Source organism: Lepidochelys kempii, chromosome 3 (genome assembly GCF_965140265.1).
Source record: "Lepidochelys kempii isolate rLepKem1 chromosome 3, rLepKem1.hap2, whole genome shotgun sequence".
Classification (NCBI taxonomy): Eukaryota; Metazoa; Chordata; order Testudines; family Cheloniidae; genus Lepidochelys; species Lepidochelys kempii.
Window position 1 is genome coordinate 127757942 of NC_133258.1, and position 27814 is coordinate 127785755.

The 27814-nt window shown below is 41.2% G+C and overlaps 1 protein-coding gene across 1 annotated transcript; it reads left to right on the top strand.

Annotated features, from left to right (window-relative positions):
• Positions 1–208: 208 nt before the first annotated feature.
• On the top strand, positions 209–27450 carry LOC140908287 (sulfotransferase 6B1-like). Its single transcript, XM_073335245.1, has 7 exons — positions 209–410; positions 2591–2730; positions 7009–7098; positions 8411–8535; positions 9510–9606; positions 25740–25896; positions 27320–27450. Exons 1-7 carry the CDS (start codon positions 209–211, stop codon positions 27448–27450), a joined length of 942 nt encoding a protein of 313 aa, XP_073191346.1.
• The last annotated feature ends 364 nt before the right edge of the window (positions 27451–27814 follow it).

Below are 27814 nucleotides of genomic sequence, written 5' to 3' on the forward strand. Positions count from 1 at the left end.
GTCTTCTCCAACTCCCACTGATGTGAATGACAGGACTGTAAATGACCCCAACATGAGCTGGATCAGGCTTTCTGTCTGGGGCTCTATCGCTGTCTACAGATGAATAGGGAGGAGTCAAATGTTGTTCACTTAATCCATAAAAGGGCTACTAAAAGGTAGTCTGCACCTGTCTCTGTCTGAATACAGCTTTACATCAAGAGAGAGGAGAATGGCAAACCATAGGAAGAAATTCATTGATCTGGTGGATAAGGCAATTGCTGTTGGTGACACAATGGACCATGAGGATCTGCTTTTTTCTTACAACGGGCTTCTCTACCCCACAACTGTGTGCAGTCCTGAAATAGTCAAGGCTCTTGAGTCCTTTGAAGCCAGGCAGGAGGATGTGATCCTAGCAGGGTATCCTAAAACCAGTGAATATAATGTATTTGCTATGGAAATATAAGGTGTAATATAATTATAAATAACCAGGCTGTAGTTAAAAGAGTGAATGAATTATTCCAGTTTATGTTAAACAACCTTGGTTAGGAAGATATGGCAATGGGAATTATTCATATAAATGAGAGAAGAAAAATGATTTATCTCATATTCCTTGCCAAAGAAATGCCATTGCTATTTAAAAATTTAAATGTACAGGTTAGGAAAATCAAAGTAATGGTTTTTACAGAAAACATTACTTGCTTCTATGGTGCATATATATTGTTTTGTAGTACTGTGCATTTTGTTATATTTGCATCATTTACAAATATGTATTTTTGCATAACATTTAGCATTTGGTTTCTCATGCGTTTTAGTTTCTTTTAGTTTCTTCCTATTAAAAAAATTGCAGTTTTCTGAAACTTCTTGAAAAATTGACAAGTTAGGATTGTGAAATCATGGAAAGTGAATTAGTGAATAATTCTCCATGAATTCTTGTAATTTTTTCTTTCCATTGATTTCACTCAATCCTACTTGGGTGATGAAACTGGAAATTATTCTCTATGAAACTTTAAATGCTGGAATTTATTGCCACAGGAAGTCACTGAAGCAAAGAGTTTATGAAGATTAAAAAAGGGATAGGACATTTACATGGAAGACATAACTATCTAATTATCATAATTCTGATAAAACTTTTGAAAGAGATGTTAAATGTGATGATTAAGGGCTTAAGCCAATCTCTAACTATTAGAGATGAGAATCAGACTTCACGTGGGAGGCAGATTATCCCACATCTGCTCTATTGGCATTTCTCCCTATTCTTCCAAAAATTCTATGGGCATGGGGGTAACTGTCATTAATGCAACAATAAAGATTGAGAAATCCAGCACCCAAATGTCAGGAAATGCAAGGCTAAGGGTGAGAACTCACTCTATGCTCTCTTACAATTGATGCATCAAAATATCACTTTCTACTAGGCAGTTTTACAAACTGAAGTTCTGTGTACAACTTTACCTACTAGTATAAGTTACTATACAGCACAGTCTTCAGACTTGGCTAGATTTTTAAAGTCTCAGTCAGGTCTTTAGAAAAGTATGTATGAAACTTTCACCAGAAAAAAGAAGAGGAAAACTTCTCTTATAACTAATCTAGAACTACTGAAATAGGTATAAAATGGGGCTTTCTTCTCCATTCTGTTGGTTTCCAACCCTAATTAAAATAGATGTAAATGGCTTTAATAATTCCCATATACTGCTTCTACTGTATAACATGTAATCAAGAACAAAAGTTAATGGAGCAAATTCAATCCTGATGTAACTTCACTGACTTGGAGTCACATCAGGGATGGATTTGGCTTAACAGGAGTTTTGACAAAGATTTGACAACAGAATCAGCTAGAGAGTACAATGCACTGCAGAACCAGAATATTTCTTGTTGATTTTGATTAATATTCCTGTGTTATCTAACTGAATAATTCTGTACATCTGAACTTAATGTATGGTAAGTGTCACACTGCTGAGGCTGTGTTCATTTCTGTCCCCTGTCTAGTCTCTCTCAGTGTACCTGTTGTTCAGGTGTTAGGCTTCGTGCCCTTACCTGTCTCAGGTGTTGAATTTCACAACTTCCCCACCCTTAGATGGGGATCAGGGTTCAACACCACATCCATGCCAATCACTTATTACCATGCAGGTTCAACTGGAAACCTCAATTTCTTCCTTTTGGGAGACTGTGACCAATGATATAGTGACCAACTGCCTCCTTAAAATCAGTATGTTTATTTGCAGTGGAATAAGCATTAGAAAAAAATATTTCAAAACAACAAACAGCTTATATGCCTATTTAGCCTCACAGTATTTTTCATGTCACTACAAGCTAAGTTAGATAGGCTTCTCTTCCGTAATAGGAAAAGAACAGACCTGAATTATACTCTTTTAGGAAGCCTTGGAGCTCTTGCTATCAAGTATGGTCCCAGTTTGTCTGCCAGGCCCAGACTTAATTTATTTAGCTCCTTGAAGCTCATTGATTTTTCTTGTTTTTCTTGATTTTTCTTGATTTTTCAAGATTTTTCAGAGTTAATATACTCTGTACAAATCTTTCCAATTGCTGTATATACATTCAAATCTGAGAAATTATTTTTTTCCCAAAGGTTTTTAAACCAGTTCTGTGAATTTTTAAGGTTCCAATTGGGTTGTCCAGATCTTAACTGACTTGGTAACAACATCTGCAGAAAATAATGAAGATGAAACAAATAGCCTGAATGATGAGGAACTGGAAGAATTTCCTTACCTTGAAGTTGGAGATGCTGAGAAATATCAGGTGGGAACTGAGGACCAGATCCTCAAAGGTATTTAGGTGCCTAACTCCCATGGAACTCAATAGGAGTAAGGTGCCAAAATACTGTTGAGGATCTGGCCCTGAACACTTACTGAAATTGCGAAGACATACTGTTTCACATATAATTGATAACAACATGGTGTGTGAAATACCATTGCAAAGCAAGGTCTCTGTCCAACTACAGCAATTGCTGTGACTAGAATAGATGCTGCATGCGCCACTCAATTCAGGGGGAAATGCTGGTAAATGGGCAGTCAGAAAGAGTTGAGGAGAATGCAAATGAATAACAATTACATGAGACACTTACAAAAACTCAATAATATATTATTCCAAATAGGGTGTACGGAGGAGTTCCATACAAAGACCATGGAATAGAATGGAAATGCCAGACCCACAAAGGTTCTTAGGTGGGTAAGTCCCAATTTTAGGCTCCACTGTGATCCACAAAACTCCTGATTGGCTGCCACCTAACCCTGCAGGTGCCCAAACTCACATGTCACCTAAGTTTTTTCAGTAAAAGTTCTCTAGGCACCTATGTTTCTGCCTCTGGGCCTGTGCACAGATACCGCCCTAGTCATCCAGACGTCTGTCTTCCCCACTAATTCCTGTGCAATCCACAAACTGGAGAAAATAGGTGTTCCTCTGCCTAACTGGTGTGCTGAGTCCAATCCAGTAGGCATGCTCAAGATGCTGCCTAGATCTACCCAAAATGGGCGGTGGAAGAGAGAACCACCTCCCTTATACTCTTTAGCCCAGCAGAATGTGAGAGACCACTGGTTCAAGTCCACCCTCTACCTGATGAGGAGAAAGGATCTGAACAGAAATCTGCCACCTCTCAGGTGAGTGCTCTGACCACTGGACTATGGGATCTCCTGATGTGGGCCTCCTTCAATCTCTCCAACAGAAGTTGTTCCACTTTAATTGACTAATTACATATTAATTAGGTGAGAAAAAGAGAGTCACTCCATAGTCCACTGATTAGAGCACTCACATGAATGGTGGGAATTTCTTGTTCAAATCCATTCACCTCATCAGGCACAAGGGGGGAGTTGAACCGGGGGGAGGAGTGGTCTCTCACCATTGGACTAAAGATTAAAAGGGAAGTGTTCCTTCTCCTCCTTGTTTCCATCCTGCACCCCACCCCAGTTGTTTTATGTACATCTGGGTTCTCAGGACAAATTTTTTGGTGGCCTCAGAGTACGGCCACCAACTCTTGCTGGTGGCCGCTCTTGCACTTTTCCCTAAAATACATAATTAACTTTAGGAAAAACAAATAAATTGCACATGTACACATCCTAATCATTGCCATTTATTTATTGCTAGCTAGTAAGTCCATTGTGAAAAGTGATATTAACAAACATACAAGTATCACTTTTAACTGCAGACTTACTCAGTCCTGCCAAGCCTGGGAACAAATTAAGCCCTGGATGGGGTTCCAGGGGATGCAGCAGGGGGATGGAGCCTGAAGCCCCACCGCCGGAGCCTGGGGCCTGTTGCTGCACAGCTGGAGCCCGAAGCCCTGTGGCCAGAGCCTGCCACCCCACCACCCCAGGCTGAAGCCCAAAGCCTGAGCTCCACTGCCCCTGGGAAGGAGGGGAACTCATTGGGTGCCTGCTTCTCCACTGTTATGGCCCAGGTGTCTCCAGAGGAGGGCAGGTCCCAACCCCTACTGTGGCCCCAGCAACCAACACCAAGGCAGGGCGTCCAGGAGCAAAGGGAGGGGGAGTGGCCACTACATCCCCCCATCTCCCACAGCCCAGGAGGCCGTGGCCGCAAGAAAAAACCCTGGTGGCCGCATGCTGCCATGGTGGCCACATTTGGGAAATGCTGACTCTGAGCACACCTACCAGATCAGGCCCAGCATACTGTCAAGCTGTCTGGAGTGTCTCAAGAGCATGAGTCCCAATCTCAGGGCACATTGTTAAGATTCAGGGCACAAACCCGAAGCTAGTTGTGAACTCTATACTTAGATTTCACCAACCAGATATCAAGTGTGAACTTCTCAAGCACTATAACAGCCTTAACGTGGTGCCACAGACCATCCCCATGGGCACTTCAGTCTATCTGGCCACCTAGGCAAGCTTGCTTTTGTGAAACACAGCTCCTTACCCCTTACCCCCAAAATCACAACAATATTCAGATTACTACCAGTCCCAAAGGACCAGTCATTTACCCCTGGTCAGTTGCACCTTAGATTTCACACCAAGGAGAACACTTGTAGCTAATTCTATAAGAAACTATCTAAAGATTTATTAACTAAGAAAAAGAGATGAGAGAGTTATTTACAAGGTTAAAGCAGGTAAATGAATTACAGACTTAGGTTCCAAAAGGTGTAGAAGCTTCTATAATAAGCAATCTCTATATATCCTTTAGGGCTAACCCAGGCCAAACACTAGGGATCTTTTGCTTATGTTTAGTAATCCTTGCCCCTCAGAGTCCAAGCAGCATAAAGATACAGTTTCTTCTTGTCAGGGATTTTTACTCCCTTCCACCAGAGTTCAAGCTGATGGGACAAGTTCACATGTACATCTCCTGTTCATGGATGTAGGGGCGAGCAATCAACAAAGTCTTTTGTCCTCTGATGTCCCACAATGGTTTGTCTGGTGTCTATGGGCCTTCTTTTGCTGGGCAAGACATAAAGCCTCTTGTGGCAACTAGTATTTCACACTTGGTAATATTTCTATTCTGACTGTGGGGGTTTACAGTTTCAGAGCAAACACTTTTACAGTTATCGAACAAACACTTAAATATTACCGTATACCACGGGATACAGATTTTATAAGTAAGATTAATGCAGGCAGCAATTTACAAGCATTTCATAATGTCTAAACACTAAACTCTTTTATAAACCTAATACCAATTTTAACAATACGAACACACAGGTGAGCCAGACTGGTTTCCAGCTGTGCATTTGCCAGTGTTCAGTCGAGGCATAGGGGCCTTGGCATGAGCTGGCACCTGGTCTGCCAGCATCACATGTGACTGAGGCAGAGGAGTGCCTATCTTTTCCCAGTTTGTGGATCACTAGCAGAGATAGGCACCTCCCTGTAGCCCGGACCTAAGCACTATCTCTGAGGGCTTAGAATACACCTACTCACCTGTGTTTCCCATTGGCTAGTTTAGGTGGCTCCTCCCCAGCGTGCTGGCTTTGCAGATCGCATTGTATGGCACCTGTCTCTCCCCATCCATTGTATAGGGAGCCTCAGTTGCCTAATTCAGGCTTTGTGGATCACAGTGTGGTTCCTGTGGTTTTCTAGGGACCTAAAAATCAGGTAATGCAATACTGATCATTGCAATGACTAAGTCCCTTTGTGGATCCGGGCCTGGGTACTTAATCCTAGATGAAATCCCTCTTGCACCAGTGCCAGGCTGATTCAATCCATCACTGCTCTGCTGCTCACCACCTCCAGTCTGTGTATTTATTAACATTTTCATTCATGTACTTAGTTTTGTTTCTGACGTGAGCTTAGTGCTTGTCAAAGGCGAAGTTTATTTATCCAGAAAAGAGATACAGCTTCTGCAGAGTTAGTGAGAGGTTCCCTGTGCTGTCTTGCCAATGTGCCTTAGTCATGATCTAGATGAGCTAGCTCTAGAGGTGACAGAGTAGCTCTATCCCCAATGCCTATTCAGTCCTTGGCCTTTTTGCTGAGACTGCAAACAAGGATGCCAGTTACTGATGGGAACTCTTTGAAAGATACAGCCAAGAGGAGTCAGAGCTCAGATGGTTGTCCTGAACTTTCTGAGTTATCACTTTTTTCTACGTTCCTCTCTTCTCCTTGTCCCATCTTTCACACCCCTTCAGAACCCAACCAGAACCTCTTTCCTTCTTCTGGTTCCCAACCCCCTCTCTCTTAGTCCCAACAGATCCCCCCATCTTTATAACTCCTCCTTTTGACCCCAAACAATGTCCTTTAGTGCTCATCTCCCTTTTCCCTCATTCCCCAGTTAGATTCTGTTTCTTACTTTTAGATGTGTTCCATCATGTAGGGGGAAGTGTGAAATCATATTTCACTTTATCTGTTGGGTATTAGCCAGGTCTCTTCCCAATTCTACTACACTCAGAGGTATCTATATATTTGAGACACTCATCCCAGAAAAATCACAGAACTCCTAAGACATGAAAACTGCTGTCAGCTCAGCAGAGCTTTCCAGAGCCACTGATACACCAGCAATGGGGTATTTTGGCATAGGGTTACAGAAAATGTAATGTTGCATTAACTGATTTGTCTGCTTTTCCTCTTCTTTCAATTTGTACTAAAGCGAATGGAGAAATTATCTTCTAGAAGAGTTATATTTACTCATCTCCTTCCGCACAATCTACCTGAGTCCATCTTCAAAAATAAAGCCAAGGTGAGTGCTCATTTAAATGTCTTGTAGACATATGCCCTTCAGTAGAATTTTCAGGCTTCTTTAGACTTCCATTGTCATTTTCAAAGTCTACATAATAGGTACAGAGTGCTCATTATGGCCACTTTTAGGGCCTAGTCCTCTGTCTAGTACAGCATAGATATTTCACATCACAGCACGATGAAGTCTGAGAGTGTATCCAGCCCCATAAGGATCAAACTTCAAATCCAGACTCCAGCGAGAAACTGCTGAATTGGAATTCATTTGCAAATTGGATACTATTAATTTAGGCTTAAATAGAGACTGGGAGTGGCTAAGTCATTATGCAAGGTAGCCTGTGTCCTCTTGTTTTTTCCTACCCCCCCCCCCCGCGATGTTCTGGTTTAACTTGGATTTAAACTTGGAGAGTGGTCAGTTTGGATGAGCTATTACCAGCAGGAGAGTGAGTTTGTGTGTGTATGGGGGTGGAGGGGATGTGAGAAAACCTGGATTTGTGCAGGAAAGAGCCCAACTTGATTGTCATGCACATTGTGTAAAGAGTTGTCACTTTGGATGGGCTATCACCAGCAGGAGAGTGAATTTGTGTGGGGGGGTGGAGGGTGAGAAAACCTGGATTTGTGCTGGAAATGGCCCACCGGATGATCACTTTAGATAAGCTATTACCAGCAGGACAGTGGGGTGGGAGGAAGTATTGTTTCATGGTCTCTGTGTATATAATGTCTTCTGCAGTTTCCACAGTATGCATCCGATGAAGTGAGCTGTAGCTCACGAAAGCTTATGCTCAAATAAATTGGTTAGTCTCTAAGGTGCCACAAGTACTCCTTTTCAGTAGAAGAGGGATAGTCCACTGATAGAGGAATTGCTACACAGTCTATTGTGGGTGGTCTCTCATTTTGGTGTCACTAGTGGGTGGGGCTTCAGAGTGGATGGAGCTTGAGTACCACTATTTATTTTTTCCAATATGGCCTTTGATTTTGTCCTCGTAACTTTTAATCCAGTTTATTTTAAGAATATTCATTAACACAAATGGGTGAAGGAGTCTTGTTTCAGACAAAGCACATGCAGATAGTGTATAATTAATTTGGGGAGATCAGGACAAGCACACTTAAGTGAATGTAGCCAATAATCTTTGAAATCTAATGAGGAATAATGAAAGAATTGCATCATTTGCATATAGGATTACATTGTTATTTCTGTGCTTAATATATGAGGTATAAGAAATTACCAATATTACAATTAAATATTATTATTTTTCTGATACTGCAGTTTTGCTATTTCTAGCTCCAGAAATAATACATATATATAAATTGTCTAGATTCTGGTGCTTGTTCGAAATCCTAAAGACATAGCTACATCTTTTTACCATTTTACCAATGGCATGTCTCCACTTCCCTCTTATGAGACCTGGGATGAGTTCTTCACAGCTTTCATGACTGGAAAAAGTACTGTTCCTTTTTCTACCTATCCCAATTATTCAATGTGTAGACTAAATCTGAAAATATGGAATTTGTAACCCAGTTTCATTATTCTTTTTTCATTTTATTTTATCACAAAAATGACAGAGATTAATAGAAGGATCTTTAAAAATTCAGACAATCTTCTTTTAAAAGGGGCTCATTGTGGGAACATGTATCATTTTTATAAAAATCACTGAGGACAAGGAAGAAACAGTCTCACAGGAGCAATCTAGAGTTTATAAGGAAGTCCAAATTGCTGACCCAAGCTTTTGGGCCCAAGGCTAAAGTTCTGTGAACAGAGTAAACTGGAACTCCCCATTTCCTTCACTGGTAGGTAAGGATTTTGATGCAGATATCTCCAAAGAATGTCAGGGGACACATTTTTATTGCCTTGTAAGGGAGTGGAAGGGGAATTGAAATAAAGCCCCCGTCTTTGCTTTCACCTGGGGAACCCTTTTTCCTGTTTGCAAAGTCCACAGATGTGACTTTTGTTTTAGTCTGGCCTGCCACAAATCAGTTTAGTAAAAGGTGGCTTTCTATTGTTGGCGAATGAACAAATAGCAAATGCATTTTTAAAAATATCACAGTAAATAACCAAAAACTTTCAAACCCAGGCAAAACAACCTCCTGCATCTCTCACCTTATTTTAATAGTTAAGGGATGACAATTAATTTCCAGTACAAAGTGTTTGAGGAATAAAAGGAACATAGAGGTTTCTAAGTAAAATTCCTAAAATTCTGGTACCCGGAACTGGACTAAATCCTATTATGTCTTTAGTGGGCTAAGTGAACATCAAGCTCTAACAATCTTCTTCAAGAGTGCCATGAGACTATGCTGCCTGGCAGAGGGGTCAGTCTGAAGTTCTAACTATTAGTCTAGGTTTTAAGAAATATACTCAGTCTTCCGCCATTATTCATGTTAATAATTATTAATCTATATGATTCTTTGGTGTCCTTCAATGCCTTGGGGCTCCTATTCTGACTACATTGGTGAATGGAGCAAGCATGTTGATGATGAAAATGTTATGACAATAACCTATGAAGAACTGAAAGAGGTGAAATTACTGAAGAAGTGTTCAGGTAACAATTATACAGATTGTCTTTTGACTCCATCAGTCTTGCTAAACTATTTAACAGCATTTGGTATGTGGAGACATTTTCAAAAAATGTTTTAAATGAAGCATCTTCTTCATAAAGGGATTTCTACCAAACACAGGGACTGATTTATCTCCAGTTCAAGTCAATAGAAATCTTTCCATAAGAAGACCCATAATAAGCATTGATGAAATGGAAGGACAGAGAGAGTAGTTATTAAAATAAAGGGAGCACAATATTTTCTTAAGGCTTTTCATCGTTCTGAAAATAGAGTCTTAGTCTGGGACTGAATGGCTTTGGGAAATTTGCCTGCAGATTTATGGCCAAATTCCCTGCTGGTGTAAATGGGGAAAACTGCATTGGAGTCAGAGGCATTGTGCCCATTTATACCCACAGAGAATTTGACTGTTAGTATCCCAAAATACATTACCTTGATTCTCCTCTTGGTTATATGGGTGTCAATCAGCAGCAGCTCCATTGAAATCAGTGAAGTTACACCAGAACAAAATTGGCGCGAGGGAGAGCAGAGTCAGGCCCTGTACACATTTTCTTGTGTGTCATTCTTAACTCTTGCTTTTGTTATTGCTGTATCTATAATACAATTAAAACTATAGTCTAGCAATGACTTATACGCTATTTCACAGATTCTGTTGGTCTCCAAGACACAGAACTTGGCTTGAGGTTTTGGGGTAGCCCATCCTGATGCTTAGGGTCACAAGTGGGATAGTGGATTTCAGAAAAAGGTGTTTGAAGTGTGCTAATATATAATGCACTAACCGGCTATGGTAATAATTGAGTGAACAGGGAAACTGAAATACCCTGCACCCTCAGCTTTCCATGCAGTAGGCAGGGAAAAGCTTATTGGCAGGGGAGGGTAAGGACACTGGTGCTCCCTTGTCCCATGTGGTACTTATTATATGGATAAAGAGAGGACTTTAATCTCCATGGCTGTAAATTCAGCATCTTTCCTAAGCACTAAAATTCAACAGAAAATTTGTTAACGAGAATAATATTCCAGGCCTGCTCACCTGATGTCAAAGTAAGGCAGTTGTTCAAATACTGGAGCCAAGAACACCTACAAGTGCAAAGAGATGATACAGAGGATCAGAGAGAAATGATAAAAATGGCCAGAGTACAGCGAAATAGCGATCAACCTGAATAAATGCCTATTGTTTCCCAAAGGAAAAATAGTCTCAAACACATATATTCAGTGGGAATATATAGGAAACAGCAATGCTGAAAGGGATTTAGGGATGAAAGTGGACAGCAAACTACATTTCAGTTTGTAATACTATATGGCTGCTGTGAAATGGTCAGTACAAGTTTAGGGTGCAAAGAGAAAATAATAATGAAACAAAGAGGTGATATTTCCCCTCTATGTGGCTCTACTTGACTGTGTCTGAAATATTGTGTTCAGTTCTGAGAACTTCACTGCTAAAAAGATATTGACAAACTAGGTGCAGTTCAGATAAGATCAACAAAGATTATCAGCGGGGTGGAGGGATTGATGTATAAAGAAGATTCAGAGAGTGAGCCAGATTATGCTCTTGGTTACACCAGTTTAAGCCAGGACAGAAGCCAAAGGTACAAGTCAACATCATAAAGCAATAAAATATACAGTACTTCACCCTGGCACCAAAATGTTAAAATAAAATAACTAGTTTATAGATATACTAGACAATGGGTAAGGCAGTAAATTATCAAGCCTCATGTACTTTGTTCAATTCAGCAAAGCTAATAAGATGACGTGCCCTTTAGCTCTGGGCAGTAATTTTTTAAAAATACTGGACTATGAACTCAGTTATTCCCGCAGCCAGAAACTAATGGTTAACAAAAAGCTAGCTATTGCTTCAGGTTTATTGGCTAGGGTGCTAACTTGGGAGTCAGTTGATCTGTGTCTACTGTCAGCTCAGCCACTGGCCTACTTTGTGAATTTTGGCAAGTTACTCCTTCTCTCCACGCCTCTGTTTTATCATCCATCCTTTATTTGTCTGGTCTATTTACATTGTAAACTCTTTAGGGCAGGAATTGAACTGTCTCTTCCTTTGGTTATACGGCACCTACTAATACAGAGACTTGATTTTGGTTGGGGCCTACAGGCACTAGTATAATACAAATAATAAATATTAATACTATATAGGAAATGTAGTTCTTCCTTTATTTTTAAACAATACACTACATTTTATTCAAAGACAAGATTTCTTTTATTATTCACAGACAAAAACAAACAAACTTTATTAACTTGAAGTTAGGGTTGCAAAAGGGAACAGAACTCAGCCAAACTGCAGTACAACACTGCAGTTTAAAATTTTCAAGATTTTTGAAAATAGAAGCCTAAAGTTAGGTTCTTAAATCCATATTTAGGCACTGAAAATTAGGCCTGATATTCAAAATTGCTGAGTACATAGATATTCTCCCCTTGACTCTAATGAGAAATGCTTGGTGCTGAGTGTGACAATTTAGGATATGGCTACATCAAATTGTGAAGTCTGTTTTGGGCCGGTGTTGAAATATTGGCACTTTAGCGACATTAACTCAAACTTGCCTGTTATGCTGCATTTCAAACCCCTGCCCTTACACTGGCATAAAACTGGTGGGAGATCAGACTCAAGCATTATACGCGTTTATGTGTCATCTTTAACCACTGATATTGTGACTGCTATAGCTATAATACAATCAAACTTTAGTTAAGAAACAGGCTTTACACTATTCCACAGGCTCTCACTGCTTTTTTCACACAACTCCAGGAACCCAGCACCCCTTGGGGGACAAATCCTGCTTGCCTTATTCAGATGAGTAGTACAACTGACTTTAGGGCATGAGTCAAGGTTAGGAAGAACTGGATCTCCAGCAATTATCATTTAGTTATATCGTTAATTTTATCCACTAGTTGTGTAAAAACAATGGTGTCGGACTATACTTGTACTAACAATTGCTGTGGCCTGCCATTTCAAACCAAGATATAGATCCTGGCATGAGATTTTGGGGTACACTGCAAGTGAAGGTGTGGATATATTAAAAAAATCTTAGGGCTAAATGGTGTAAGTGAGTGCAAATCCATTTGAAGATAACGGCGTTACACCTGCTTACAGCAAGGCTGATGTTGGCTCTTGGTAATGATTTCCGCATGAAGTGGATACTATTAGATGTAGGCCTTATTTATTCCAAAGTCTCTTTGTTCCTAGAGTCAAGTTTCTTGGCACATTGGTGGTCACAGAAGGTGAAATTCCACCCTATTCAGAGGTCTTCACCAGGAGTATATGACATTTGCATCTGACTTATTTCATCATAGGGTTTAAATAGAGCTGGTTAAAAATTTTCCACTGAAACATGAGGGTTTTTTTTATAGAATGTGGCTTTTTGATTACATTTTCATCAAAATTTCTGTTTTGTCCGTTTCTGTCAAAAACAAAATGAATTGTATAGGCCTGGCATGGGCTTAGTAGATGTGTTGTTATAATTTGCTATGCACTGTTTCAGTATGAAGTAAAGATTCCTTTAAACAGCATTAACTTCACCTCTTTCAGCTCTTCATAGGCTATCGCCATGATATTTTCATCATCCACATGTTTGTTCCATTCAACTAAATAATCGAAATAGGAGCCCCTGCACACTGGAGAAAAAAATCCCAGAAAATCAGAATGATTCAATAATAATGAGGTAAAGATGAACTGAGACAGGGAACGTGGACTCCTTTTATAGGCTTAGTCTGACTTCATGGGGTCAGACAGGGTTTTGAGGTGAGAACTACAGTAACACGTTTTGCCACTGCTCCTCTGAACAGAAGCAATAAGTGTTCCTTCCATCTGATGGCTAGTACTGGCCACTAATGGAAGAGCACACATCTGCTAGGTCGAAAGGACTAAACACCCTCTTAAACACCTTAGGGACATAGTGTACAAGCTGGAAAGCTAGCCAGCTGAACATTCCAGTGCACTTCTGTTTGCCAGGGAGACATCCTGTCTGACCGTTGGCTGCGTCGAAAAGGAAGCTCTCCTTTGCACTGTTCCCTATTACAGCTGAGTGGGTGATGGATTTTTTGGTTCAGACAGTGAACCAAAAAGTCAAAAAAAAAATCTGGTTTGATTTGAACCAAAAATAATGTTTTAAATAATTATTTTTTGTTTTTGCTGAATCAAATAAGGAGAAAAAAAATTAGTTTAGAATCAACTAAAATATTTCACTTGACGCCAAACAAGTTTTATTTTGAGTTATTCATTTTGATTAAGCCGTTTTGGATTTTTTTCACCCTTTTTCACCCCTTTTTGTAGTTTTTTCTTTAACTGACCAAATTTGAAAGTGAAATGCCATTTTGAATAGAAAGTTTAACAAAACATTTACAACTGAAACAGTCAAAATGAAATGATTCAGAATGATTGAAACAAAATGTTTCGTCTGTTTAGAAATTTTGTTTCCAAACAAAACTATTTACCAAATTCAGCCTGAAGTCAGCAAATATTTTTGACCCCCAAAAAACAATTATTTGAAAACATTTTGGTCACCTCTATTCCCTACTTTGTGCACCAGAGGGAAGAATTTTAGCCTTCTACCCAGTAAATGAATTCAGCTTATGCATAGATTAGCAGAAAGAAAAGTTTAGGGGGAAGTTGTTTTGAGTTAGAATATTGGGTTTGGATTTCTAGACCAATATAGTTATGTCTATTTTAATAAGTACTGTATCAGCATAGTCAGTAATATAACTCATATTTAATTTCCTAAATCTGTGTTTCAGACTATATAAGGTTCACGGTAATGGTGGTCAGGCTGTAAAAGCTTACATGACTTACTCAAGATCGCAGAGGGAGTCAGTGTTATCGAATGAATTATCTCTTGATTTCAGTGGTCACAGTCTGATTTCAATTACATCATTTATAAATCTAGAATAACTCTAAGACCATGAAGTTCTTCTCGAATTATAACATTACAACTGAGATCAGAATCTGCCCTAGGTCTTCCTGAATCCCAGTGCCCAGTTTTGCCAATCCATTAATTAATCAGAATAGCTAAAAAACAGAAAAACAGAGTGTACATTTTCTATGCATAAAAGCTGTAAAATACTCATCCCATGAGCTGAAGGAGGGAAGTGGAGGCATATTGTTGTGAAAAGGAAGTAAGATACACCAGTGTCTTTTAGATTTTGAACCAGCAGCAGTATCTGAAAAATATAAGTAAATGAATTATTTATTTAAAGCTTGAAAGTCAATACAAAACAGTTTGTACTTTTCCTAGCACAATGAGATCCTAGTCTATGACTAGGGCTCTGGGCGCTTTGGTAATACAAATAATTAATAATAATTAAGTAAGAAAAAGTTTATATTTGTTTAACAATCACAGCATAAGTAGAAACAGTTTAATTAATTTTACCTTATTTGAAAAATAAGGAATGGCTAAGCTCATTAGCAGGATATTTCTGCTGAAATGATAGCAGAGAAACAGTAAACATTTAAATTGTCAGCATTAGGTTTCAGTGTCAATGCATCCTGTAGATGAATGGGGCCAGTTTACTCCCAACCTAAAGCTATTCTTTCAGCTGTTTGCTGTCTCAATACATAACACTGTATCAGTTCACATGCAGAAATCTTATCTTCACAACCATAAAACCTAGATGAAATCATAGAAAACACAAGGCCCTGCATATAGCATAGAGGAAATCCAGACTGGTCTGAAAATGCCATTACAGTGCGTATTTTCTATGATACTGTAAATGAGGACTCACTTTGGCCTTGCTTTTGAAAATAGATTTCGGCAGGACTTGAGGAGGGAGGTGTGTTATTATGATTCTTCTGAAAGGTAATTCCTTCATCCTCTTTCAATAAAATTGGAAAGAAACATAAATTTAAATAACAGTCTATTAAAGAGACTATCTTTTTAAGAATTTTGTTTTAAAAAACTAGACTTAATAGGAAATAATATTTATTTCCTGCCAATTTAGAGGGTGACTATTTCACTATCATTAACATATTGCAGAATCTAAGACAAATTAGTATTAATTTTTCCAAGTCCTTCTTGAGTCTCTGATTTTTTTCAAACTTTAACTACCATGCTCCCAATTATTAATGTTCCTCTAATGCCCTCTAGTGAATGTGGTCCCATGTATGTTGCTCCTCCAGAGGAAATACTGTGCAAGACCCTGTTCTAACAGTATTTCCAGCCTGACTAGAAATAGGGGGCCTGTTCTTTTGAGATGTCCAGCTGAGTTTAGGTAGAACCAGTGATGCACTCATTATCTAACAGCTGACAGTAAGCACTTCTCCTGTTTTCCAAAACCTAACTCTTACATGTTCAGATAAACAGAACTAGCAAACCCCTCTGCAATAGCACCCTCTAGTGCATTTACGTACGTTACGTACTAAGGGTGCGTTTACTGTCATCTCAGGGGTGGCTTTGTGGCCAAGCAGATGGATAGAGCACTAGACTGGTACTCAGGAGACCTGCGTGTTTGTGCACAAGTCATTTCTCCATTCTGTGCCTCAGTTTCACCTTCTCTAAAATGCGGATAATAACACTTACCTCCTTTGTAAAGTGCTTTGAGATCTGCTGATGAAAAAGGCTATATAGGAGCCTGGTATTATTATGTGTGACTAATGAATATCTTTCTACAGTTCCAAAAGGACAGGTCACATGTCACAAAAAATCATCATCATAGCTCTGTCTAATTGTCCTTAGAGATGGGAAATCCAGTTTAAACATAATAAAAGCCAACCTAAATCTTGAACCAAACCCTGTTTTTTTCCAATTTGATAAAATGAAATCCAAGGGGTGGGTAACACATAAAACTGGGAGTCAGGAGTCCTGGGTTCTTCCCTTTCTGGCTCCGTCACAGGCTTTGCATGCTACCCCTTTGGGATCAAGGAGAGAAAACGTGGCAGTGGGAGGAGGAGTGTTACTTGAAGACAAGTGAACTGATGTTGGGAGTGTTTTGGATGGATGAGAGAAGGAAAGGTGGAGAAGGATGGAATATGGTAAATGTGGAAAGCTGAAGGGGGAAAGAAGTGGATTTTTAAAAACAATTCATATTAATCTGAATGAGCATCTAATGGACCTGGAGACTGGATGATGTCCCCCCTACTACAGCAGAGCCTTCTAGGTCAGGATTTGAGATCCTTTGACAGGATACCATGAAGCTATTTGCATTGCTTGTGTTATGAGAGTTTTTTGGCTAAACAGAGGGCCCTATAAGATTAAGTAATCGATATGACACCTTTCTCAGGCAATAAAATCAGTTACTTACAGAAATGATAAAATAATAACACACACAAATTCTGTCTACAGGGAGCGTCCATGGCATATCAATCAGCTGTTCAGCAGCTGCAGATTCTGTGAGCTCTGTACTGGTGTTAGAGGTTGTTCATCTAGGATTAATCACTTATCTCTTGAATTTTTGCTCCTGTTGGTCTCTGTATTCGACAGTGAATGAAACTCCTCCTTATGACTTCGGAAGTAATATTTGTTCAGTAATTGTTATTCATTCATACTCCCACTATCCTTTATTATTTACTCATTGATCTGCACGTTTGTCCCTAATGTTTGGGCATTTTGCCCACTGACACTTCAGAAAAGCCACAGACCAAGAGGAAGTATAGATCCAAATATCTCTGCTGCAGTTCTGGCTTCCCACCAGATTTATGGACTAGTCATGCTGCCGGCAGTAGGTACGCGGAGCCAAGAAGGGGTTACAGGGGCAGGTCCAACCAGATAGTTGATATGGTCCCTCAGTTTCACCATATGTGTCCCCAAAAGTATCAGTGTTCCCTTCACACCCCTCCCTGCCCTCATTCTTCAGCGGATTACTACTGCTGTCTTCTGTGGAAGAGCTGTGCATGGGCCTAGGGTTAGCACCCTGCTGTGTTTGCCGCCTCAGTGTGCTCTTGTTTTTGGAGTAATTTGGTGCAATACTATGGCCCTAATCTACGTTCCCTCTAAGCTGCGTGGCCACTCAGCAGTCTACCAAGTGCCACACACATCAGGTGCCCCTCCCCCCACTGCCACACTGCTCCTGCCCTCTGCCTTGGAGCTTCTGGCCAGCTGCTCCCAGGAGCCTCCTGCTTGCTGTGCAGAGTAGGGGGAAGGGGGGGCGCTGATGTCAGGGTGTCCCCCTCCCACCCCTGTACCCCATCTCCACAGAACGGGGGGGGGGCACAAAAGGGCTCAGGAGTGGGACGGGGGGAGCTTGAAGGTGGCTACTGTTGTGTCTGAACAAGCAGGCTTCAGACTGGTGAGTACCAATCTACTTAAAAGGGCAGCGTACTTAAAGTGGCAAAGCGTCTCTCTCTCTCTCACCCACACTGTGTGTGTGTCTCTGTCTGTCTGTCTCTCTCTTCCCCCCGCCACACACAGTTTGTCTCTGTCTCACACACACACTGTCTTTCACACTCACTTCCCAACACATATCTGTATTATTGCTGTTGTTGTTACTTCTTGATACTTCTTTCAAAGTGCTGGTATTTGAGTGATCTATGCATTTCATAATTTTTATTTCTCTCTTATGCTTAAATTTAATTCTTTTTGAGTAGTAAATTCTAAAATACCTAACCTGTACTGGCTGGAGTAATTATCCCTATGATAACTCTTTAAAGATATATATTATATCTAGGTTTTTAGTTTCTACTGGTGGCACATGTCCACATATTGCCTTGATATGATGCACATAACAAAATTTATTCTGCACATGGATGGAAAAAATTAGAGGGAACACTGGCCCTAATACCATTCAGTTAAAACAACGAGGGGTCTGGTAACAGCTTAAAGACTAACAGATTTATTTGGGCATAAGCTTTCGTGGGTAAAAATCCCACTTCTTTAGATGCAAGGAGTGCATTTTTACAGAAAATTACAGATACAGGTATAAATATACTGACACATGAAGAGAAGAGAGTTACCTTACAAGTGGAGAGCCAGTGTTGACAGGGCCAATTCGATCAGGGTGGATGTGGTCCACTCCCAATAATTGATGAGGAGGTGTCAATACCAAGAGAGGGAAAATTGCTTTTGTAGTGAGCCAGCCACTCCCAGTCCCTATTCAAGCCCAAACTGATGGTGTTAAATTTGCAAATGAATTGTAGCTCTGCAGTTTCTCTTTGAAGTCTCTTTTTGAAGTTTTGGTTTTGAAGCTCTCAAAACTGGAGACTCTCATACAAAACCAACCTTCCACACAAACGTCCACATGGCTGGACTTTACAAAAACCAGACAAGCCATTTACAATGCACACTTTGCTCCTCTACAGAGGAAAAAGGACAGTAAACTATCTAAACTCCTACATGCCACAGGGGGCTACAACAGTGGTACCCCAAACTCACCCACAACTATTGTTAATCTATTCAACCACATACTTAGCCCGGCAGAAGAGTCTGTCCTATCTTCGCAAAAAGAAAAGGAGTACTTGTGGCACCTTAGAGACTAACCAATTTATTTGAGCATAAGCTTTCGTGAGCTACAGCTCACTTCATCGGATGCATACTGTGGAAAGTGTAGAAGATCTTATTATATACACATAAAGCATGAAAAAATACCTCCTCCCACCCCACTCTCCTGCTGGTAATAGCTTATCTAAAGTGATGCTTTATGTGTATATAATAAGATCTTCTACACTTTCCACAGTATGCATCCGATGAAGTGAGCTGTAGCTCACAAAAGCTTATGCTCAAATAAATTGGTTAGTCTCTAAGGTGCCACAAGTACTCCTTTTCTTTTTGTGAATACAGACTAACACGGCTGTTACTCTGAAACCTGTCCTATCTTTGGGACTCTCTTTCTGCCCCACCACCCCCAGACACATTTTACAATTCTGCAGTGATCTGGAAGCCTACTTTTGCTGTCTCCAACTCAAGGAATATTTTCAACACACCACTGAACAGAGCACTGACCTACAGGAACCCTCCTACCAACACTACAAGAAAAAGAATTCTGCGTGGACCCCTCCTGACAGTCAAAATGACAGACTGGACTTCTACATAAAGTGCTTCTGCAGACGTGCACAGGCTGAAATTGTGAACAAACAGCATCACTTGCCCCATAACCTCAGCCGTACAGAACACAACGCCATCCACAGCCTCAGAAACAACTCTGACATTATAATCAAAGGGGCTGACAAAGGACATGTAGTCGTCATGAACAGGTTCGGATTATGAACAGGAGGCTGCCAGGCAACTCTCCAACACAACATTCTGTAGCCACTATCCTCTGATCTCACTGAGGAGTACCAAAAGAAACTACACCATCTGCTCCAGAAACTCCCTGCTATAGCTCAGGAACAAATCTACACAGACACACCCCTAGAGCCCAGACCACGGGTATTTTATCTGCTATCCAAGATCCATAAACCTGGAAATCCTGGATGCCCCATCATCTCAGGCATTGGCATTCTTACAGCAGGATTATCTGGCTATTTGGACTCTCTCCTCAGACCCTACATTACCAGCTATCTTTGAGACACCACCGACTTTCTGAGGAAACTACAGTGCATTGGTGATCTTCCTGAAAACACCATCCTGGCCACCATGGATGTAGAAGCTCTTTACACCAATATTCCACATGAGGATGGACTACAAGCTGTCAGGAACTGTATCCCTGATGAAGCCACGGCACACCTGGTGGCTGAGCTTTGTGACTTTGTCCTCACCTGCAACCATTTCAGATTTGGGGATAACTTATACCTTCAAGTCAGCAGTACTGCTATTGGTACCCACATGGACCCACAGTATGCCAACATTTTTATGGCTGACTTAGAACAACGCTTCCTCAGCTCTCGTCCCTTAGCGCCCTCCCTCTACTTATGCTACATTGATGACATCTTCATCATATGGACCCACAGGAAGGAGGCCCTTGAAGAATTCCACCTGGATTTCAACAATTTCCACCCCATCATCAACCTCATCCTGGACCAGTCCACACAAGAGATCCACTTCCTGGAAGCTACAGTGCAAATAAGTGATGGTCACATAAACACCACCCTATACCAGTAACCTACTGACTGCTATACTTACCTACATGCCTCCAGCTTCCATCCAGAATACATCACACAATCCATTGACTACAGCCAAGCTGTAAGATACAACCGCATTTGCTCCAGTCCCTCAGACAGAGACAAACATCTACAAGATCTTTATCAAGCATTCTTAAAACTACAATATCCACCTGGGGAAGTGAGGAAATAGATTGACAGAGCGAATCGGGCACTCAGAAGTCACCTACTACAGGACAGGCCCAACAAGGAAAATAACAGAACACTACTGGCCATCACATACAGCCCCCAGCTAAAACCTCTCCAGCACATCACCAGTGATCTATAGCCTATCCTAGAAATAATCCCTCAGTCTCACAGACCTTGGGAGGCAGGCCAATCCTCGCTTACAGACAGCCCCCCAACCTGAAGCAAATACTCACCAGCAACTACATACCACACAACAGAACCACTAACCCAGGAACCTATCCCTGTAATAACCCCATTGCCTACTCTGTCCCCATATCTACTCTAGCGATACCATCAGAGGAGCCAACCACATCAGCCATACCATCAGGGGCTCATTCACCTGCACATCTACTAATGTGATATATGCCATCATGTGCCAGCAATGCCCCTCTGCCATGTACATTGGCCAAACCAGACAGTCTCTATGTAAAAGAATAAATGGACACAAATCAGACATCAGGAATGGTAACATAGAAAAGCCAGTAGAAGACTCTAATGGGCAGCAGCCATAGAACTATTCCCTACTACCCTTTTCTCCGAAGGCAGAGTCTGAGTGCCCTCCCATCGCCTCCCCCAATAACTCTGAAATAAGGGGAGGGGTCTCTGCAGCTGAGTGAAATCCTGGGAAACGGTGGGGCAGAAAATCAACCCTGGCGCTGACTGAGAGTTATGAAGGAGCTGTTAGCAACCAGAATGGGAGACTCCATGGAAAATGAAATGGAGATGGCGTAACAGAATCTTTCCTCAACCCCCAGTCCCATTGCTAACTGCCTGTTTTGGGGTGGAGGCTCTCAAATCCCTCCTCTCCACATAGTCAGTTCTATGGGGACGATAGTAGTGCAAAGGAGAGAGAGGGGGACAGATCGGAATCTAAAGAAACCAGTGGTGGGGAGGTCATTTGCATGAATTCTCCACCCCTTGTCTGAACTTCCATGGTTTCCAGTCATGAAAATGCAAATGCACTGCACTCTGATTTTGCTGACCTGATCACACCCTGGGGGAGGTAAGAGTCCTCTATAACCTGTAAAATTCAGCCATTACATTTTATCAATTCTTATCAATATGTCATACAGTTCATATTAATATTTCTAATATCATCCCGTGCTGACCTTAAATTTCTCTGGATCCCCAAATTCTAGACGTAGAAATTCACTTGTAATATTAATTCTCTCATTCATTTCCTTCTCTGTATGTTTTGCAGCTGTAATTTCCAAGTCATTTAGGATTTGATCAAGCCAGTTAGTACCTGAAACAAGATAGAAACTGGTTTAAAGACTATGGAAGTGAAAATTGTCAGAACAAGTGTTGAATGTATTTAGTTGGAAATAACTATGTATGGTATTGATTTCTGTGCAAGAAAAAACATTAACATTCAAGGATCATAGCTAACAAAACTGAAATCATACTTTGATACAGAAATATTTTGCTGTTGTTTATGACACAAGCTATGAGTGAACAGAAGTGTCATATGATTGGGCTAAATAATCTGTTGACAAACAGGAACAGTCCTGTCTGTGAAACACATACTTCTTTGCGACTCACAATGAGGTTATAAATCACTAAATTAAAAACTATGTTCTCTGGGTGAATTCATGTCACAGATAAATGCAAGCACCACCATTGTCATTGACTACTCTCCTACTTGCCAATCCAGAGTAAACCATTAGTACTAGCTCGAACAAAAGCAAAATATACAATAATGGCTTCTAAAAAGAAGAAATCAATTTGGGGGAAATAGACAGAAACACTCGTTATCATAGTTATGCGAAATCTGGATACCCTCATATCTGTGAGTCATATTGTGTTTTTTCTCACATTTCAGCTGTGTAAATTTGGAATTATTCCATTGGCTTCAATTGAGTGTTTGCAGATTTACAGCAGTGCAACTGATAGCAGAATTTGAGGTAATTTTTCTATATGAGACATGCTCAATTAATATGTGAAGGAATTGTTTTTCAACCACCAGCCTTTCAAACTCAGTCAAATTGACAGTCAAGCTGTCTTCTCAGCTCTTTCATCACCACAATGCAAAATATTAGCAAAGCTTTGTCATGTGCATTGAATCAGATCTACAATGAGACACACACAAACATTTTCTCTAAACCAATAAACACTGGACATATAGTTACCTAAAATGTAAAATGTAAATATTCAGAGGGAGAAGAAATTAATTGACAGTCATTAATGGCCGAAATTATTCTTCTCACCTCATTCATCTGAACAATCCCTAATACAGTATCTTCATGATGGACTGCATTTACTATAAACTGCAGTCATGTATAATCATCATATTAAATGCTGCCTAATCATTCATACTACTTTATAACATTTCACATTTAGTTTTGTAACAAGCTAGCAATATTCACCATTTTTAGGGTATCCCGCTAGGATCACATCCTCACTCCTGGCTTCAAAAGAATCAAGAACTTGGAAAGTTTCAAGGTTGCAAAAAGTAGCAGGGTACAAAATTCCTGTATAGGAAAATAGCAGGTCTTCAGGCGTTGCCTTTTCACTATCAGCCAATGCCTTATCCAGCTATTCAACTACTTTCTTCCTGCTCTTTTCCATGTTTGCGAAACTCTCTATTCAGAGAGACTGAAACAAAGGCTGTCTTTTAACGAAACAATTGTGGTAGTGATATACAGTGTAATTTAATGGTAAATGACACTCCCTTGGGCATGAAGGTAAGTAAGTATGTCAACATGAGCCAGTGGCCTAATATTAAAAAATACTGAACATCTATAGTTCCCACTGGTTTGGCTGGGGCGTGTGGGTGCGCTGCATCTCTGAAACTCAGACCAAACATCTTCACCATAAAACCAGCCGAGTTTTTCAGTCCTCACTCAGTCAGAACTTTAAATTGTCTTCAGTGGGACATTTTGCCAAAATGGAGGACAATAAGGTATGGTCATATGTAACCAATGTGGACTAAAATGTGGACGTCTAAAAATCTCACACGAATGAGCTGGATGGGAATGTATTCTACATATTGCATTAAAACCTAAATTACAGTAACATGAAGTGTGTGAAGCACTGACAAAATCCACAAAACCACCTAACAATGATTTACATTTGTAAATCAAGGCTGTCTTTAGCTTGCCTTCCTATTATGCCCAGCTACCACAAAGCATATGGAGAGTTACCATGGGGAAACACTAACCACTTTATAATAGGTTAAGTGGAAAAACCGTGTTCCGTTTACAGTCTCGACACCTAACCTTGCTAAAGTGAAATGAATTCACCTGAAATTTCACAGATGTGATAATGGGCAGGGTAGATTTTTTCCTGGAAAGCTTGCTGCAAATTGGACAAGGTGTTTGGGAGATTATTTTAAAAAATAAAATAAAAACAGGGTGATCTAATTTCTTCAATGCCTGCAGTGTGTGGTACCTTGGCCCCACACTAAATCTATTTAGAAAAATCCTAATGCAATCTCTCTTTCTCGCTCTTTAAGATACTGTCAGCTTTCCAACAGAAAATGCTGATTCAATGGACTCTACATGTTCCCAGGGGAACATGTAGATTGCTTCAATACTTTTGATGGAAACCAGGCAGGCCGGCCAACTGGCCATCCTGCCTCCCTGCTTTCCTGCTAGCTCACCTGCCTGCCTACCTCTCTGTTCTCATGCTTCTTGGCAGCCTCAGTGGTGGAACTGGGGTTGTCCCGAGCTTTCAGGCTCCTTGTTCCTCAGCAGCCAGGCTCCTTGCTGCCCATCTGCTGAGCAGTTGCAGAGCTGGGCTTCCAAGCTCCCTAAGCTACCAATAGTGGCGGATTAGCCACTGGGCCAATGGGGCCTCTGCCCAGGGACCACGACCACTTGGGGGGCTCTAGAAAAAAGGGTGCCCCAACCTGCTCCGCCAGCCCGGTGCTCCTGCTGGGGAGCATGATGAGGGTGCAGGGCCTTGCCCCACTCCCCGGCAGGAGCACCAGGTGGGTGGAGCAGGTTGGGGCACCAGTGCAGGAGTGCCAGGCAGGGCAGGGCAGGGCAGGGCAAGCCCCCATACCCCAACCCCATTTCCCCAGCAGGACTGCCTGGAGGGGGGCGAGGCGGACGCAGGCAGAAGGGGTGGGGAGGAGCCCCCACTAGCTGTGGCCCAGGGCCCCACAAAACCATAATTCGACTCTGGCCAGGAGTCTGGGTGGCTGGCTTCCAGGGATGCCTGCTTCATGAATGGACAGGTGGGATCCTAGGCTCCCTGAGCAGCTGACTCCCTAGCTCCCTGGGCTACTGGTCTCCTTGGCTGGCCAGGTCTCCAGGCTGCCTGCCAGGTAGGTGATCTGGGTATCCCAGTGATCATATTTCACTTTGGAAACACCACAACATTTCCACTATAGGAACATTTCAGCATGTTCGAAACAAGATATTACAGAATTTGAAATGTTTGGCCTTTCATCCCAAATCTGGATGAAAAGTTCTGCAAATTCAATTTTTTTGGTGGGATGGAAATTCTGTTTCCTGGCCTGTTCTAAGGGGCTGCCTTATTTGATTAATTTATTTTATTCTCCTAGTTTTCCTCTTATTATTTTTAGGTCCACTACTGTCAAATCCCCTTAGAACAACTCTTTCTGCTCACTGTTGTATCTGTCAAAATGCACTGTCACTTGGTGTGTGAAGGGCACAACCACATATAAAAAGTATAGAGCCCAGTCTTCATTTAGACAAACAATCCTACTTGCATGAGTTAGGAGTTGGGGACAAGGCTCACTGTACAGAAGCTGTCTGAAAATTAAAACCTGTTAGAATTCCTTGGTAATGCAAAATGAAGTAGTTTCAGATTTTTCATGGTAATTCTGCTCTGTGAAAGTACGAGCCCTTCAGAGATACTGTTACAATTACTCCACAGGTGCGATCCAAATGGAGTGTTGTTTCAATAATATTCACTCTTATCTTCCTTTTTTTCAGAATCAGACTTTAGGACTGAAAAAAATAGCTGACTTCTTTGGGTTCTCCCTGAGTGAGGAAGAGATTCAGACTGTTGTAGAGAAGAGCGGCTTCAAAACTATAAAAGAGAAATCCTCCAAAACTCATGGAACATTTGGGAAAATTATCTTCTGTAAAGGTAAATTTCTGAAAACTCCCTATAAGTGATCACCAGTCCCTTGCAGTGAAGTCATTGGCCAGCACCTCTAGCTGGCTGGGTGAACTGAAGGTGCAGGTTCTGATGAGGTCTTGGCTCCAGCATCCCAGTCTTTCAGGGCTATTGTACAAGTCTGGTCCTCTGTGACATCACAGACTTGGCAACTCTAGCTTGCTGGTGTGATGTGAAGGCACAGTCCCCTGCAAGGGTTAGTGGCACAGGACTTCTGTCTTGCTGGGATAGTATCCAGGAACCTTTTATTGCTGGGCGGCTGGCCAGGGAAAGACCTCTCTCATGCCACTAGAGTAGCACTTATATCCCCTACTGTGATGAGCATGTAACATCCACCTCCAATCCCAGGCCAAAGACAAAATCCAGAGTGCATCCAACTCTAGGTGTTGAACCAGACTGTCCCCGGGCTAGTGCTATGCCTGTCATTGGTGGCTGTGGAATCTTGGGCTAACGTAGAAGCACCACAATCAGTGCAAAAGTTGAAATCGTCTAATGCAATTGCTGCTGTAACCCTGGCACTACTACTGGTTTGTTCAGGAATGTACTCCGCGATACAGCGGGGTTACCTGTAGCTCACATTAGCCTGGGGCTCTATTATCTTTCATTGGCATTTGACTGCATCCCGTCCCCTGAGGGGAGACCACGCCTGTTTCTCCCTCAGCCTCACCACTGGCCCACCTCTCCTGATATGTGGATCACATGGGCTCCAGAGAAAGGGGAAGATGAAGTGAAGACAGTTCACCCCCACCTTCCATAGAGAATACATCAGATTTGTGCATGGAGGTTCCCCTCTGTGGGTCATGAATCATGGGGCCTTATCAGGCCCTGAGTTAGGATCTCTGCTTGCCACAGGCTGAGGGTGGCACACAAGAACAGAGCTACTAATGGGGGAGTGTGGGTGGAGAATCTGTCTTCCCCTCCATTTATTTAAGAATAAGTACCATGCCTAACAATACACGTGCTTAGTTTGCAGGTTGAAGACCATCTGGTCAAGAAAAAAAGCTACAGACTTGGGGCCAAATCAGACCTGGTATAAATGAGTGTAATGACTCTTGAATATAACAAAACAGATGTTTCTGGGGCCAGTTATTTCTGAGATATGTTATGACTAAAAAAAGAAGATATACCAAGAACTCTACCTGTATTTTTTAAAAAATCCTACATCTTAGAAATGGCTTCACCAATTCACCTCATACATTGCTGAAAAAATTCTCCGGCGGTCACAAACCTCAAATGTAGAGTCTCAAGAAGAAAGGATCAATTCTAAGGGATATAGCTGGGGGAATGAAGGTTGTGATGTGCAAAAATCAGCCTTGCAATGGAAAGCTAGTTACCACTTCAACCAAGGAGTTTCTCTCTAACAAATGATTATATATTTTTTTAATGTTTGCAGGAACGGTTGGTGACTGGCAGGACCATTTTTCTGAAGCTCAGAGTAAAGAAATGGACAGAAAATTTGAAGAGTGTTTAGCAGGAACTAAACTGGGAGAAAAGATGAAATATGAGTTGTATTGCAAGGCCTAAAGAGCAAAACCTAATGCAACTGTTTTCCTTAGTAGGATCTGTTCACTTGTTTTTGTACACTTGAAAAATCATCTAAACTTCTGCGTATCTGTCATAAATATAAAGGGAAGGGTAAACCCCTTTGAAATCCCTCCTGGCCAGGGGAAAGCTCCTCTCACCTGTAAAGGGTTAAGAAGCTAAAGGTAACCTCGCTGGCACCTGACCAAAATGACCAATGAGGAGGCAAGATACTTTCAAAAGCTGGGAGGAGGGAGAGAAACAAAGGGTCTGTGTCTGTCTGTAGTCGTCTTGGCCGGGGACAGAACAGGAATGGAGTCTTAGAACTTTTAGTAAGTAATCTAGCTAGGTATGTGTTAGATTATGA

Excerpts from the sequence above, each read along its gene's own strand:
- LOC140908287 (XM_073335245.1), top strand. The coding sequence starts at position 209 with ATGGCAAACCATAGGAAGAAATTCATTGATCTGGTGGATAAGGCAATT. Across the intron at positions 2,731-7,008 it reads GAGATGCTGAGAAATATCAG|CGAATGGAGAAATTATCTTC; the intron begins GTGGGAACTGAG and ends TTTGTACTAAAG. Across the intron at positions 9,607-25,739 it reads CCTATGAAGAACTGAAAGAG|AATCAGACTTTAGGACTGAA; the intron begins GTGAAATTACTG and ends CCTTTTTTTCAG.